Source organism: Pleurodeles waltl, chromosome 6 (assembly GCF_031143425.1).
Source record: "Pleurodeles waltl isolate 20211129_DDA chromosome 6, aPleWal1.hap1.20221129, whole genome shotgun sequence".
Lineage (NCBI taxonomy): Eukaryota > Metazoa > Chordata > Amphibia > Caudata > Salamandridae > Pleurodeles > Pleurodeles waltl.
In genome coordinates this window covers 1,670,381,773-1,670,397,801 of record NC_090445.1, presented here as the reverse complement: position 1 = coordinate 1,670,397,801, position 16,029 = coordinate 1,670,381,773, and the positions used below count along the sequence as shown (strand labels likewise).

At 46.6% G+C, this 16,029-nt stretch overlaps 1 protein-coding gene across 3 annotated transcripts in view; it reads right to left on the bottom strand.

Moving 5' to 3' along the window:
• Positions 1-16,029, bottom strand: part of CNTRL (centriolin) — a 579,099-nt gene that overhangs the window by 396,564 nt on the left and 166,506 nt on the right. For all 3 annotated transcript variants that reach the window (XM_069241657.1, XM_069241658.1, XM_069241659.1), the window contains one exon: positions 5,769-5,903. In XM_069241657.1, the coding sequence (XP_069097758.1) occupies positions 5,769-5,903 (135 nt within the window). The remainder of the gene's footprint in view (positions 1-5,768; positions 5,904-16,029) is intronic.

Genomic DNA, 16,029 nt, shown 5'->3' with positions numbered 1-16,029 from the left:
GGATGTACATATTTCCTGAGGCTGTGGGAGGTTCCAGTGGACCAACTATGTCCACACCCACTCTTTCAAAGGGGACCCCCACCACTGGAAGTGGAATGAGGGGGGCCTTTGGGTGCCCACCTGTCTTACCACTGGATTGACAGGTGGGGCAGGAGAGGCAAAACTCCTTAACCTTCTGGGACATATTGGGCCAGTAGAAGTGGTTGACTAACCTCTCCCACGTCTTGGTTTGTCCCAAATGCCCAGCAAGGGGAATATCATGGGCTAAGGTCAGAATAAACTCTCTGAACGACTGAGGCACTACCACTCTCCTAGTGGCACCAGGTTTGGGGTCTCTGGCCTCAGTGTACAGGAGTCCATCTTCCCAATAGACCCTATGTGTTCCATTTTTCTTGCCCTTGGACTCTTCAGCAGCTTGCTGCCTAAGGCCTTCAAGAGAGGGACAGGTTTCTTGTCCCTTACACAGCTCCTCCCTTGAGGGTCCCCCTGGGCCTAAGAGCTCAACCTGATAAGGTTCAAGCTCCAAAGGCTCAGTTCCCTCAGAGGGCAGAACTTCTTCCTGAGAAGAGAGGTTCTCTTTTTCTGACTGTGTTGCAGTTGGTTTCCCAACTGGCTTTCCTTTTCTCTTGGTAGGCTGGGCCATTTTTCCAGACTCCAGCTCTACTTTTTCACCCTGTGCCTTGCATTGTGCTCTTGTTTTTACACACACCAGTTCAGGGATACCCAGCATGGCTGCATGGGTTTTTAGTTCTACCTCAGCCCATGCTGAGGACTCCAGGTCATTTCCAAGCAGACAGTCTACTGGGATGTTTGAGGAGACCACCACCTGTTTCAGGCCATTGACCCCTCCCCATTCTAAAGTTACCATTGCCATGGGATGTGCTTTAGTTTGATTGTCAGCATTGGTGACTGTATAGGTTTTTCCAGTCAGGTATTGGCCAGGGGAAACCAGTTTCTCTGTCACCATGGTGACACTGGCACCTGTATCCCTCAGGCCCTCTACACTTGTCCCATTAATAAAGAGCTGCTGCCTGTATTTTTGCATGTTAGGGGGCCAGGCAGCTAGTGTGGCTAAATCCACCCCACCCTCAGAGACTAGAGTAGCTTCAGTGTGGACCCTGATTTGCTCTGGGCACGCTGTTGCTCCCACTTGGAGACTAGCCATTCCAGTGTTACCTGGATTGGAGTTTGGAGTGGAACTTTTCTTGGGACAGGCCTTGTCTCCAGTTTGGTGTCCAGACTGACTACAGTTTCGACACCAGGCCTTTTTGGGATCAAAGTTTTTACCCTTGTACCCAGGATTGTTTTGTGAAGAGGCTCTGGGCCCACCCTCCTGTGCAGGTTTTTGGGGGCCTGTAGAAGACTCTTTACTATTTTTAGTTTTGGCTGTCTCACCACCTTTCCCCTGGGGAGGTTTTGTGACCCCTTTCTTTTGGTCACCCCCTGTGGAAGTTTTGGACACCCTTGTCTTGACCCAATGGTCCGCCTTCTTTCCCAATTCTTGGGGAGAAATTGGTCCTAGGTCCACCAGATGCTGATGCAGTTTATCATTGAAACAATTACTTAACAGGTGTTCTTTCACAAATAAATTGTACAGCCCGTCATAATTACTTACACCACTGCCTTGAATCCAACCATCTAGTGTTTTCACTGAGTAGTCTACAAAGTCAACCCAGGTCTGGCTCGAGGATTTTTGAGCCCCCCTGAATCTAATCCTATACTCCTCAGTGGAGAATCCAAAGCCCTCAATCAGGGTACCCTTCATGAGGTCATAAGATTCTGCATCTTTTCCAGAGAGTGTGAGGAGTCTATCCCTACACTTTCCTGTGAACATTTCCCAAAGGAGAGCACCCAAGTGAGATCTGTTCACTTTTCTGGTTACACAAGCCCTCTCAAAAGCTGTGAACCATTTGGTGATGTCATCACCATCTTCATATTTAGTTACAATCCCTTTAGGGATTTTCAACATGTCAGGAGAATCTCTGACCCTATTTATGTTGCTGCCACCATTGATGGGTCCTAGGCCCATCTCTTATCTTTCCCTTTCTATGGCTAGGATCTGTCTTTCCAAAGCCAATCTTTTGGCCATCCTGGCTAACTGGATGTCCTCTTCACTGGAGTTATCCTCAGTGATTTCAGAGGTGCTGGTCCCTCCTGTGAGGGAGCCAGCATCTCTGACTAGTATTTTTGGAGTCAGGGCTTGAGAGGCCCTGTCCTCCCTAGATAGGACTGGTAGGGGGGAATCTTCCTCCAATTCACTATCCTCTTCCTCTGAGTTGCCACCCTCAGAGGGGTTGGCCTTTTCAAACTCTGCCAAAAGCTCCTGGAGCTGTATTTTGGTAGGTTTGGGGCCTATGGTTATTTTCTTTAGTTTACAGAGTGACCTTAGCTCTCTCATCTGTAGATGGAGGTAAGGTGTGGTGTCGAGTTCCACCACAGTCACATCTGTGCTAGACATTTTGCTTCTAAAAGTTGGAATACTTTTTAAGAATCTAAAAACTGGTTCTAGAATCTAATTTCAAACTTTTACAAACTTTTAAACTCTAAAAGAAATGCTAACAGGATCTAACACAAGGCCCTAGCAGGTCTTTTAAGAATTTAGAAAACTTTTCAAATTGCAAAAAATCAATTTCTAATGACAATTTTGGAATTTGTCGTGTGATCAGGTATTGGCTGAGTAGTCCAGCAAATGCAAAGTCTTGTACCCCACCGCTGATCCACCAATGTAGGAAGTTGGCTCTGTATGTGCTATTTCAAAGTAAGGAATAGCATGCACAGAGTCCAAGGGTTCCCCTTAGAGGTAAAATAGTGGTAAAAATAGATAATACTAATGCTCTATTTTGTGGTAGTGTGGTCGAGCAGTAGGCTTATCCAAGGAGTAGTGTTAAGCATTTGTTGTTCATACACATAGACAATAAATGAGGTACACACACTCAGGGACAAATCCAGCCAATAGGTTTTGTTATAGAAAAATATCTTTTCTTAGTTTATTTTAAGAACCACAGGTTCAAATTTAACATGTAATATCTTGTTTGAAAGGTATTGCATGTAAGTACATTAGGAACTTTGAATCATTTCAATTGCATGTATACTTTTCAAGTTATTCACAAATAGCTATTTCAAAAGTGGACACTTAGTGCAATTTTCACAGTTCCTGGGGGAGGTAAGTTTTTGTTAGTTTTACCAGGTAAGTAAGATACTTACAGGGTTCAGTTCTTGGTCCAAGGTAGCCCACCGTTGGGGGTTCAGAGCAACCCCAAAGTCACCACACCAGCAGCTCAGGGCCGGTCAGGTGCAGAGTTCAAAGTGGTGCCCAAAACGCATAGGCTAGAATGGAGAGAAGGGGGTGCCCCCGTTCCGGTCTGCTTGCAGGTAAGTACCCGCGTCTTTGGAGGGCAGACCAGGGGGGTTTTGTAGGGCACCGGGGGGGACACAAGCCCACACAGAAATTTCACCCTCAGCAGCGCGGGGGCGGCCGGGTGCAGTGTAGAAACAAGCGTCGGGTTTGCAATGTTAGTCTATGAGAGATCAACGGATCTCTTCAGCGCTGCAGGCAGGCAAGGGGGGGGCTTCCTCGGGGAAACCTCCACTTGGGCAAGGGAGAGGGACTCCTGGGGGTCACTTCTCCAGTGAAAGTCCGGTCCTTCAGGTCCTGGGGGCTGCGGGTGCAGGGTCTTTTCCAGGCGTCGGGACTTAGGTTTCAGAGAGTCGCGGTCAGGGGAAGCCTCGGGATTCCCTCTGCAGGCGGCGCTGTGGGGGCTCAGGGGGGACAGGTTTTGGTACTCACAGTCGTAGAGTAGTCCGGGGGTCCTCCCTGAGGTGTTGGTTCTCCACCAGCCGAGTCGGGGTCGCCGGGTGCAGTGTTGCAAGTCTCACGCTTCTTGCGGGGAGATTGCAGGGTCTTTAAAGCTGCTCCTTGAAACAAAGTTGCAGTCTTTTTGGAGCAGGTCCGCTGTCCTCGGGAGTTTCTTGTCTTTTTCGAAGCAGGGCAGTCCTCAGAGGATTCAGAGGTCGCTGGTCCCTTGGAAGGCGTCGCTGGAGCAGAGTTCCTTGGAAGGCAGGAGACAGGCCGGTGAGTTTCTGGAGCCAAGGCAGTTGTCGTCTTCTGGTCTTCCTCTGCAGGGGTTTTCAGCTAGGCAGTCCTTCTTCTTGTAGTTTGCAGGAATCTAATTTTCTAGGGTTCAGGGTAGCCCTTAAATACTAAATTTAAGGGCGTGTTTAGGTCTGGGGGGTTAGTAGCCAATGGCTACTAGCCCTGAGGGTGGGTACACCCTCTTTGTGCCTCCTCCCAAGGGGAGGGGGTCACAAGCCTAACCCTATTGGGGGAATCCTCCATCTGCAAGATGGAGGATTTCTAAAAGTTAGAGTCACTTCAGCTCAGGACACCTTAGGGGCTGTCCTGACTGGCCAGTGACTCCTCCTTGTTGCTTTCTTTGTTCCCTCCAGCCTTGCCGCCAAAAGTGGGGGCTGTGGCCGGAGGGGGCGGGCAACTCCACTAAGCTGGAGTGCCCTGCTGGGCTGTGACAAAGGGGTGAGCCTTTGAGGCTCACCGCCAGGTGTCAGCTCCTGCCTGGGGGAGGTGTTAGCATCTCCACCCAGTGCAGGCTTTGTTACTGGCCTCAGAGTGACAAAGGCACTCTCCCCATGGGGCCAGCAACATGTCTCTGGTGTGGCAGGCTGCTGGAACTAGTCAGCCTACACAGACAGTCGGTTAAGTTTCAGGGGGCACCTCTAAGGTGCCCTCTGGGGTGTATTTTGCAATAAAATGTACACTGGCATCAGTGTGCATTTATTGTGCTGAGAAGTTTGATACCAAACTTCCCAGTTTTCAGTGTAGCCATTATGGTGCTGTGGAGTTCGTGTTTGACAGACTCCCAGACCATATACTCTTATGGCTACCCTGCACTTACAATGTCTAAGGTTTTGTTTAGACACTGTAGGGGTACCATGCTCATGCACTGGTACCCTCACCTATGGTATAGTGCACCCTGCCTTAGGGCTGTAAGGCCTGCTAGAGGGGTGACTGACCTATACTTGCATAGGCAGTGAGAGGCTGGCATGGCACCCTGAGGGGAGTGCCATGTCGACTTACTCGTTTTGTTCTCACTAGCACACACAAGCTGGCAAGCAGTGTGTCTGTGCTGAGTGAGAGGTCTCCAGGGTGGCATAAGACATGCTGCAGCCCTTAGAGACCTTCCTTGGCATCAGGGCCCTTGGTACTAGAAGTACCAGTTACAAGGGACTTATCTGGATGCCAGGGTCTGCCAATTGTGGATACAAAAGTACAGGTTAGGGAAAGAACACTGGTGCTGGGGCCTGGTTAGCAGGCCTCAGCACACTTTTCAATTGTAAACATAGCATCAGCAAAGGCAAAAAGTCAGGGGGCAACCATGCCAAGGAGGCATTTCCTTACATTGGGATTCAAGATAGTGTGTACTGTTCTCAGCATTTGAGACCACTCAACCAAAAACATCCATGCTCTCATCAGTAGTGCACTATCAATTTGATACTTGCAGGACACATGTTTACAGTAGGCCACCTGCACAGAGAGACAAGTAATATTTCTGCTGCGTTAACAGGTTCAGAATTACACCTCACTGTGCAGTAAGGTTTCAATAACTAGATTTTATTAGAGTTTTGTAAATTGCATTTTAAACTGACAAGGTTTATCCACCACAGCAGTAAGCATGTATCCGGGTTGCTCTCCACCCTGAAGGGTTAGCTGTACATTATTAATGAGTTCTACAACACACACACAGTTCTGTCACCTGCAGCTGTTGGAGCTGTGCCATCAGTTCCCTGTTCTCCATCTCTTTCTCTTCGGAGGCTTGAGCTTTGCTGATGGCATTCTCCAGAGCCTGCCTTTCCTTCCCAAGTTCAGACTGTAAGGCTGACTGTTCCATCTATTTAAAACAAAAATGAATAGTTTATGAACAGATGTGATATGTTAACATAAGCATGAATGAATTATAAGGCTATGCAGTCTAGAAGAGGAGCTCGGAGGTTACTTCAACAATAAAAATCAAGTTTCCAAATTCTGAGACCTACTGCTCTAGGTCAACTTCCTTGTCAATGTTCCGGTTTCAATCACATAAAATGTTCAATATGTTTTCATACCCGGACTGGCAAAATTTGTTGAGGAAGGTGAATAACTCTCATTAACAAATGAAAGAATGCTCCGTGGTACGTTGTCATGGCCGGACTGGTAATCCAAAGCAGCCCTGGTAAATTCTGTCAGACCAGCCCCCATGGGGTGCATAACAATCAAGCCTGACCACTGCAATGGGGCTTGTGGGGCGCTCTCCCTGCAAGAAATGTTGGGAAAAAAATGGCAAAAACTGTGCCTTCCACAACACATTTTCCATATATTTAACTGTATTTGTTAAAGCATAGTGAATTATGATCTTACAGTGCACCAGGAAATGGCATTCTTTATTGGGGTCCTTCAATGGTTCGCTCATCATCTCCCTCTAACAGTGCCTCTCATCTCTCCATAGCCCCTCTTCACATGTATTTCACTTGTTTTATAGTGCCTTGCTTCCCAGCGTAGGGTGTTAGACCACTTCACATCACACACACACACACACACACACACAGACAATGAATCATATGTGTTTAAATCAGTATATAGAAAATGTTACACAAGATAAAGGGGACAACAAGGTGTAGAATTCACAGGACATCCATACTGGTAGGCATGTACTAAGAGCGCTTGGTCTGGGGAAGCATACACTCAGGATTCAGAAAGTTTTACAGTGGGTTAGGGTTGATTTTAATAATAATTTATTTCTACCCTAACAAACCCTTTTATAGCAAAATTAGGATAATCAAAGACTTGGGAAAAACATATCTTACTAACCTGTACCATGCAGTTTGCATGCAGCCCTTTGATGGCAGTTCACAGCTCACTGTGCTCGATTAAGATTGAAACGTATGAACTGCACTGTAGCAAAAGGATCTCAGTTAAAAAAAGCAGTATCCCACTGCACATAAAATACTGTTCTGTGACCTGCAGAGTACACGTTTTTTGCAGCAGGCATATTACCCATCTGCGCTACCTTAGATGAGTCCAAACTGCCAGTAGACAAAACTGGATCTCTCTCTCCAGAATAATCACCAGAATTATCTTGCCATTTTTATTGTTGCATGAAAACTGTTCGATATACAGTACATGGAACTCTGCAGTGCTTTTAAAACTGCTGCACTAGTACAATACAGTAACAAAAGTGGCCCCCAACCCTCCGGCCTCAACACCCGATGCTCGGTACAGCCAGTCCGGCCTTGTGAGGAGTGGGTACAAAAGATTTTTACAAAGTGACTGTACTATGAGTTCCACAAGGTTATAACCTTATTCTAATGGAAGATAAAATAAAAAACAACAAATTATTATGAGTGGAAAGCTTGCAAAATTCTCAGCCAGTGATGACTGCTTTATCCACATGCCTAGCCATCAATTTTTCCCCACTGTGCCACTCCAGGCGGCATGGAAGTATATGGACATGAAGATGTGCCCTGCACCAAATGGAATAGCTCACCTACCATGGTACATCCCCTACAAATGCAAACAAAAGCAGTCTTGCGCTGTAAGAGTCAAGCAATCATAGTCCCAGACCGCATTGTCTTAGACAGGCAGGGCCTGTATTCCATTATTCATCCAAGACTCAATACCGTTTTATTCAATGGTTCATTTACTTATACGGCATACATTAAAAACTAATTTTAACAAAGCTGTTTTTACAAGCATTCTTTGTTTTCTCAAAACAAATAAATGCTGTAAGTTGTTGTCACACAGCATTTCAGACAAACTGTCCTTCATAAAGGGGGAATTTTATTTACTTCTGAAACGCAAAACATAACTACTCCTACCCTGAGGAAGCCCAATATATGATTACCATAAAAATACATGCCCCTTGGTCGAATGGTGTCAAATAAAATGCAAGCTGCGACTATGATTTGTTTTATTTTCCACTGAAAATACCTTTATTCAATATATCTTTATTTTGCATTTGATAACCATTTTACAAGCTTTCTGATTTGTCAATTCATTTCCTGGGTTACCAAGATGATCTGAAATGCTTCAGGTGTTGTTTGACAATAACAGAGAACTTTAAGTTGTTATGAAAAAAAATAAATGTACTTGGAAAACAGCTTTGTTAAAATGAATTTTTAATGGATGCAACTTGAATTAACAAACCATTGGATACAATTATATGAATTAGTGGATTAATAATTGAAGACGGACGCTGCCCATTCTCATACAGTGCGGTGTGGGACTATAACTGCTGGTCACTTAGAGCGAGCACAAGACCAATATCGGGGCGTACTTTCTGCAGCTAGGGCATCACATTAAAACAACACAAGGTGGTGGGTAAAATACTTGCAAAAGCCTTAGCCAGTGGTGAGCACTTCAGGTCACACTACAGTTGCCAATTTTCTTTTTTTTACCACTGTTTCACTGCAGCCCTATACAAATCTGTCTTGATCCTGCAACAACAGGAAGTGTCTAGCCTGAACAGCAAGGCCACAGTCCTTTAAACAGGAAGGCAAGCAAACCAAGACCAATGTAAGCCTCGATAAGCCTCATGAGTGAGGTCTACAAGAATCCTATGGCACAGCAATCTCTGGACCCATATCTAGGTATACTCGTCACTTTGAATGTGAAGGGTATGCCCACACATGGGTCCAGTGCTACCTGTGCCAGTGGACTGAAGCTGCACTTCTTTTAGAAGGCCAATCAAGACCAAAACTAGTCTGAGTGGTTGGTATTCCCTACTAAAAAGGACCCAGCCTGGCAGTTCGGGCTTGACTGTTTCTATAGGAGCAGAGCGAAGTCTAATTCTCACATCAATGTAGGGAATGGTACAGTAGGAGAGCACATTATGCACTGCAGCAAGGCCCAGAGAACTTAATAGTAACTGAATATGATTCAAGCATGCCACGCACCAGTTTTCTTTTTTTTTTTTAGTAAGTACACTGGCATCTGTAATTAGGAGAGAATAAACTGGAGAATACCTTCAAGACTTTAAATAATGGTAAAGGGAACCCTCTTAGTGCTTCAAGTATTGTGCCATACCTCAAGGACAATTTGTTTTACCATGGTTGCAGGAATACTGCTTGTTCCACAGATAGAAATTAGGGGGATAAACTGGCTGCTTCAGTCAATGAGTCTAATCACAGAATCCCCCTACTATTGGGGAAAGGGAGTGACAGGACAGGTGACCTGGTGCAAGTTACAAGTAAGTGTTGGGCTGTTTTCATCAAGGACCCCGTTTTGAGTATGCTGCCCTGGGTGGTGGACAGTAGGGTTGCTGTCGATAGGAAGATCTATATTGAGACTGGTAGGGCTAATATTGCTGGAAGCATTGATATTCTCCTCTGTAGGTGGAAAAACCTCTTTTGCATGCCCCTCAAAAGGGCAATATTCGAAATTGCAAGGTTCCAAGGGATTTGGCTACATCCATATTGTTACTCCATCCTACGCCATGTCCAGAATCTTGGATTGGACTTCTTGCCCTGAAGGATGCTGATTCGAGCCAGCCTTGCTGTCTTAACACAGCTGCTCCTGCCAACTGTCGAAAGCCAGTGGAGGCTATGTCCACAGCGCAGTCTATAATCTCAGAAGACATGCGCTTGCCTTCCTGCAAGATCTTCCTTGACTTCGATTTTTTTTATGTTCAGGCACTTGGTCAAAAAGGATGCCGATGTCTGACCACAGTGCCTATTGTAGTGAGATAGCGAGGGAATTGGCCGTATGAATAGTGATGGCAGATATGGTGGCTAACCTCTTCCCTATATGGTCTAAGCGCCTGCCTTCCTTGCCTGGCGGTGCTGTGATGGGAGTGGAAGGATTTTTGTAATGATGCTGTGCCGCTTGCAAGATTACCGAACCTGCTTTAGGATGTCCTGTTTAGCAAGCAGGGGTATCTTCTGGGGCCTTGTATTTCTTATCAATACGTGTCACAACCGTTGCCAGGTTCTTCATGAGCTTGATGCCCTCTTCCCATACATAATCTATGATGGGAATGGCTTGAATAGATTTTTGTGTCTGCTTCTTAAAGTCATATAGAAAGCAGTGTGACTGCTTAACAGAAATGGGGATATCAAATCTTGCTGCAGCTATTCCCTTTAAATTATGAAAACCCCTGAAGTTCTCAAAAAGATGGTCCACAGGATGTGGTGTTGGAGGCGATGGAGTGGGGATAAGCTAGTCATCCCAATCATTAAGGGGGGAGTCGGTATCTGGAAGCTCGACTTCCTCCCTGTCATCGTCCGATGATGTTGGATCTTCCCTTGGGGGTCCTGTAATATTCGAAGTTGGTGTTTTCCTGGGAGTTATTAGTGCAAGGATAGGTCTTAGAGTTGCAGGCGATGTTGGTGGAGGAGAGGCAGCTGGCTGCTCCCGCAGAGGTTCTGAGACACTTGAATATCACCCTGTCTGGAAGGGGTACAGGATAGTATTGTGCAAAATGTTTTTGCTTGGCTCGTGGGTTGTACTAATGGCCATAATATTGCTCTTCTTCCGCCTCTTCTTCGTAATCCTGGTATTTAACCTGGAGTTCTGATGGTAGGCTGTAGGCTTCTCCAAAAGGGCTTCATTCTCAGACTCCTCTAGATCTCCCCAATGGCTCTTCATAAGGAGAGACCTTGCTTGGGAGATATCCTGAGGTTTTAGGAAAGTTTTGAACATTTTTATTATCTTCAATGGTGTCGTCGACAACATCGTCCTTGAGGTGATAATGCTAGGCAATGGGAGCTATGGCTGCCATGGCCATCACAGAGGTCGACAGCAGGGTCATCGTCAACGGCAGTATCGTCGACAGATGCAAGGTAGTTGTTCAAGTCTTTGCCGACAAAATTGTCGAAGGGATTGGTTTGTCGGAGACGGATTGTGTTGTCATCTTCGTTGCCGACGCTCTCATCGACGAGATGGTGGTGACAGTTGCTGCAGTCGTCAACAGGGTTTTTTTCATGACTTTTAGGCCTCGTTATTGATGGTTCTGAGAAGGATGTTTGTGAACAATCTCCAGCCCTGGTAGATGTAGTGCTAGGCTCCAAGAAGGCATTATGTGAGGAGATTTGAGTCTTTTGTCTCTTTTGTGAGACCTAGCAGAGGCTTCTTCCTTCAAAAAAGTAGGTTTTTGTGTCTTGGCTTTTTGTAGCCATAATAAAAGCCTCCCCTCCCTTTCCTTCAAGGTTTTGGATGAAAAAGTACAGCAAATTTTACAATCCTTTACCTTATAGTGGGGGTAGAGGCAATTGAGGCAGTCCTTATGTGGACCAACCATTTCTTTCCATGTCTTGCATAGCCTGAAGAGGTCTTTCTTCGATGTTTCAGATATTAAGGACTCAAGATGGATAATTTCCAGAATCTGGATAGAAAAAAAACTAAGCAGAGCTCAGGGAGAGTCCCTTTACCCGAAGTGTGGTAGAAAATCTGAGAGAATGGAGCATCTGTGATGATGGCTGGACTTCAAGGCTTTTCTAATGATGTGAATAAATTGTAAAAGTGAAAGCACTTTAATATTGACATACGTAAAGATTCCTTATACTGCTATTAAATTGTACTGTGGGACTCACACTTCGACGACGTGGAATGATTCAAGCATGGGAATCTATGAAAGATCCTGTTGTGGAGAATAAGAAAATAAACTACAAGCTTTTTTAGGAAGAAAAAAAACTTTTCCCCTCAGTCTATGGCAAATTAGACACAGTCCTCAAACGGAAACCCAACTATTTTAGCATGGATGGACTTGCTTGCGGTTTCCTGGTGCTGCTAAACGCTATTCACGCAGAAGTGCAGTACTGAAAGAAGTACTTACCTGGAACACACTATGTGCATCTTCTACTTTTGTAGTTTCACCTGCTCTGCACTCTCCCTCAGTCTAGTGTTGGGGCAGACCTTTTCAAGTTTTTATTTGAAGCTGTTCACTCAGTTTGAAGCTTGCCAAGAATGACTCATGACTTGGTAACTGTAAACCACATTCCACAAGGACACAGACTCCACCTTAAGCTGATTATTGACACTGTTATCTATGTACATACATTTAATTAAGCATCTCAGACCGATTTCCCGCTTTAGGGGAGGTGTGAGGGAGCTGCATACAGATTATTTGTCAGGTTTTCCTTCTGTGAAGATAGCAGAAATTAGCTTTTATCAGACCTCACATTTGCACAGAGAGAGGATAAGTGCATGTTGGCTGCGGCACAGCAGTCAGAAAGCGAAACTTACAGATTTTGTTAAGTAGCACAAACTTTTGAAACAAGATGCATAGCACGGGTAACCCTTTTGTGAGGTTCGGTGTCCAGTCCACTTCGCATTTGACAAGCGTGCCATACACTTTATTATTGTTTCCCATGGGGCTTGTATTTAGAGCATTTATGAAACATACTGCTTGTGGCTGTGATCGTCTCCTGTTTTTCTCTGAAGTATTCTGGCTTCTTTTGTGTTGCTGGCTGCATCCAGGTAGCCAGCGGCTCAAGGCAGTTCCATCCTTGAAGAAGGGAGTAAGCCTCCGCAATCTATATCTACCACATGCTCTTTAATAAGATAACTCACTACAGGGTATTCAAACTAGTTCTATAACACAGCATTGTCTATTGTCTGAAGGAAATTGCCTAGATGAGAGCTTTTCTTAAAGTCCAACTGTTCTTGACATCTGCCATTTGCCTACAACGTCCCTACAGAAAGCTGTCGCCCACTTATTTGTTTCCCTATCTCTCCACCAGTAAGACTAATAAATGACCTGGCTTCAATAACAGCCTTTCTGGTGGATGCTATATTTGACTGCAGTTTCCTCACCTTAGGAATAGCCCCCACACACCAGATTGGATCAGGAGAATATTTTCTAGCAATTCCCTGATGCAATGGTAAGTGGAGCCATGTGGTTCTGTGTCAACCCCCTACAGCCCCCAGAAGCGACACAGGAGCCCCATATAATCTCTGCCTCTCTGCATCAGTTTCTTTCTGAAAACTGCTCATTACATCAGACATTCAGCTATTTTTCATTCAAGTTTGACCTATTGCAGATTTCTAAACTGGACTTTTTTTAAATTGAGAAAAGAGTCTATTCTAAAGAACAGGGAGGTAGGAGGGTATATGAGGGATCTGCAGTTATATAGAATATTCACCAGAAAAAGCATTACAAAAGTTAAGTAACTACTTCTAACTGCACCCTCTCCACCTTATAAATAGCTTCTACAGCAATACCTCACAAGGTGATGGGTCTGTGGAATGTCTTGGACCAAAAAGTATTGCTGTACTCCCAATGGACCTGTCTCTCGAGGCAGTAGGACTTAGTGAATGTGTGAACTGACACACATGTTGCAGTCTGACAGGAACTCTGTGCATAAATGCAGTGGCAGCAGCTTTGGTCTTGATGGAATGAGCCCTCAGGGGGCTGCTTCTGGATCAGTGCATAGAAGATTTTGATGCAGAAGACAATCCACATTGAGCTAGTTCATTTCTGCACTGTCTTCCCCTTTTTACGGTTGAGCACTGCAATGGAGAGAAGGGGGTGCCCCGGTTCCGGTCTGCTTGCAGGTAAGTACCCGCGTCTTCGGAGGGCAGACCAGGGGGGTTTTGTAGGGCACCGGGGGGGACACAAGCCCACACAGAGATTTCACCCTCAGCGGCGCGGGGGCGGCCGGGTGCAGTGTTAGAACAAGAGTCGGGTTCGCAATGTAAGTCAATGAGAGATCAAGGGATCTCTTCAGCGCTGCAGGCAGGCAAGGGGGGGCTTCCTCGGGGAAACCTCCACCTGGGCAAGGGAGAGGGACTCCTGGGGGTCACTTCTGCAGTGAAAGTCCGGTCCTTCAGGTCCTGGGGGCTGCGGGTGCAGGGTCTTTTCCAGGCGTCGGGACTTAGGTTTCAGAGAGTCGCGGTCAGGGGAAGCCTCGGGATTCCCTCTGCAGGCGGCGCTGTGGGGGCTCAGGGGGGACAGGTATTGGTACTCACAGTCGTAGAGTAGTCCGGGGGTCCTCCCTGAGGTGTTGGTTCTCCACCAGCCGAGTCGGGGTCGCCGGGTGCAGTGTTGCAAGTCTCACGCTTCTTGCGGGGAGATTGCAGGGTTCTTTAAAGCTGCTCCTTTGGATAAAGTTGCAGTCTTTTTGGAGCAGGTCCGCTGTCCTCGGGAGTTTCTTGTCGTCGTCGAAGCAGGGCAGTCCTCAGAGGATTCAGAGGTCGCTGGTCCCTTTGGAAGGCGTCGCTGGAGCAGAGTTCTTTGGAAGGCAGGAGACAGGCCGGTGAGTTTCTGGAGCCAAGGCAGTTGTTGTCTTCTGGTCTTCCTCTGCAGGGGTTTTCAGCTAGGCAGTCCTTCTTGTTGTTGCAGGAATCTAATTTTCTAGGGTTCAGGGTAGCCCTTAAATACTAAATTTAAGGGCGTGTTTAGGTCTGGGGGGTTAGTAGCCAATGGCTACTAGCCCTGAGGGTGGGTACACCCTCTTTGTGCCTCCTCCCAAGGGGAGGGGGTCACAATCCTAACCCTATTGGGGGAATCCTCCATCTGCAAGATGGAGGATTTCTAAAAGTTAGAGTCACCTCAGCTCAGGACACCTTAGGGGCTGTCCTGACTGGCCAGTGACTCCTCCTTGTTGCTTTCTTTGTTCCCTCCAGCCTTGCCACCAAAAGTGGGGGCCGTGGCCGGAGGGGGCGGGAAACTCCACTAAGCTGGAGTGCCCTGCTGGGCTGTGACAAAGGGGTGAGCCTTTGAGGCTCACCGCCAGGTGTTACAGCTCCTGCCTGGGGGAGGTGTTAGCATCTCCACCCAGTGCAGGCTTTGTTACTGGCCTCAGAGTGACAAAGGCACTCTCCCCATGGGGCCAGCAACATGTCTCTAGTGTGGCAGGCTGCTGGAACTAGTCAGCCTACACAGACAGTCGGTTAAGTTTCAGGGGGCACCTCTAAGGTGCCCTCTGTGGTGTATTTTACAATAAAATGTACACTGGCATCAGTGTGCATTTATTGTGCTGAGAAGTTTGATACCAAACTTCCCAGTTTTCAGTGTAGCCATTATGGTGCTGTGGAGTTCGTGTTTGACAAACTCCCAGACCATATACTCTTATGGCTACCCTGCACTTACAATGTCTAAGGTTTTGTTTAGACACTGTAGGGGTACCATGCTCATGCACTGGTACCCTCACCTATGGTATAGTGCACCCTGCCTTAGGGCTGTAAGGCCTGCTAGAGGGGTGACTGACCTATACTTGCATAGGCAGTGAGAGGCTGGCATGGCACCCTGAGGGGAGTGCCATGTCGACTTACTCGTTTTGTTCTCACTAGCACACACAAGCTGGAAAGCAGTGTGTCTGTGCTGAGTGAGAGGTCTCCAGGGTGGCATAAGACATGCTGCAGCCCTTAGAGACCTTCCTTGGCATCAGAGCCCTTGGTACTAGAAGTACCAGTTACAAGGGACTTATCTGGATGCCAGGGTCTGCCAATTGTGGATACAAAAGTACAGGTTAGGGAAAGAACACTGGTGCTGGGGCCTGGTTAGCAGGCCTCAGCACACTTTCAATTGTAAACATAGCATCAGCAAAGGCAAAAAGTCAGGGGGCAACCATGCCAAGGAGGCATTTCCTTACACAACCCCCCCCCCCCAAACGAAAGAGGATGAGACTAACCTTTCCCAAGAGAGTCTTCATTTTCTAAGTGGAAGAACCTGGAAAGGCCATCTGCATTGGCATGGGCAGTCCCAGGTCTGTGTTCCACTATAAAGTCCATTCCCTGTAGGGAGATGGACCACCTCAACAGTTTAGGATTTTCACCTTTCATTTGCATCAGCCATTTGAGAGGTCTGTGGTCAGTTTGAACTAGAAAGTGATTCCCAAGAGGTATGGTCTCAGCTTCTTCAGGGACCAAACCACAGCAAAGGCCTCCCTCTCAATGGCACTCCAACGCTGCTCCCTGGGGAGTAACCTCCTGCTAATGAAAGCAACAGGCTGGTCAAGGCCATCATCATTTGTTTGGGACAAAACTGCCCCTATCCCATGTTCAGAGGCATCTGTCTGCACAATGAACTGCTTAGAATAATC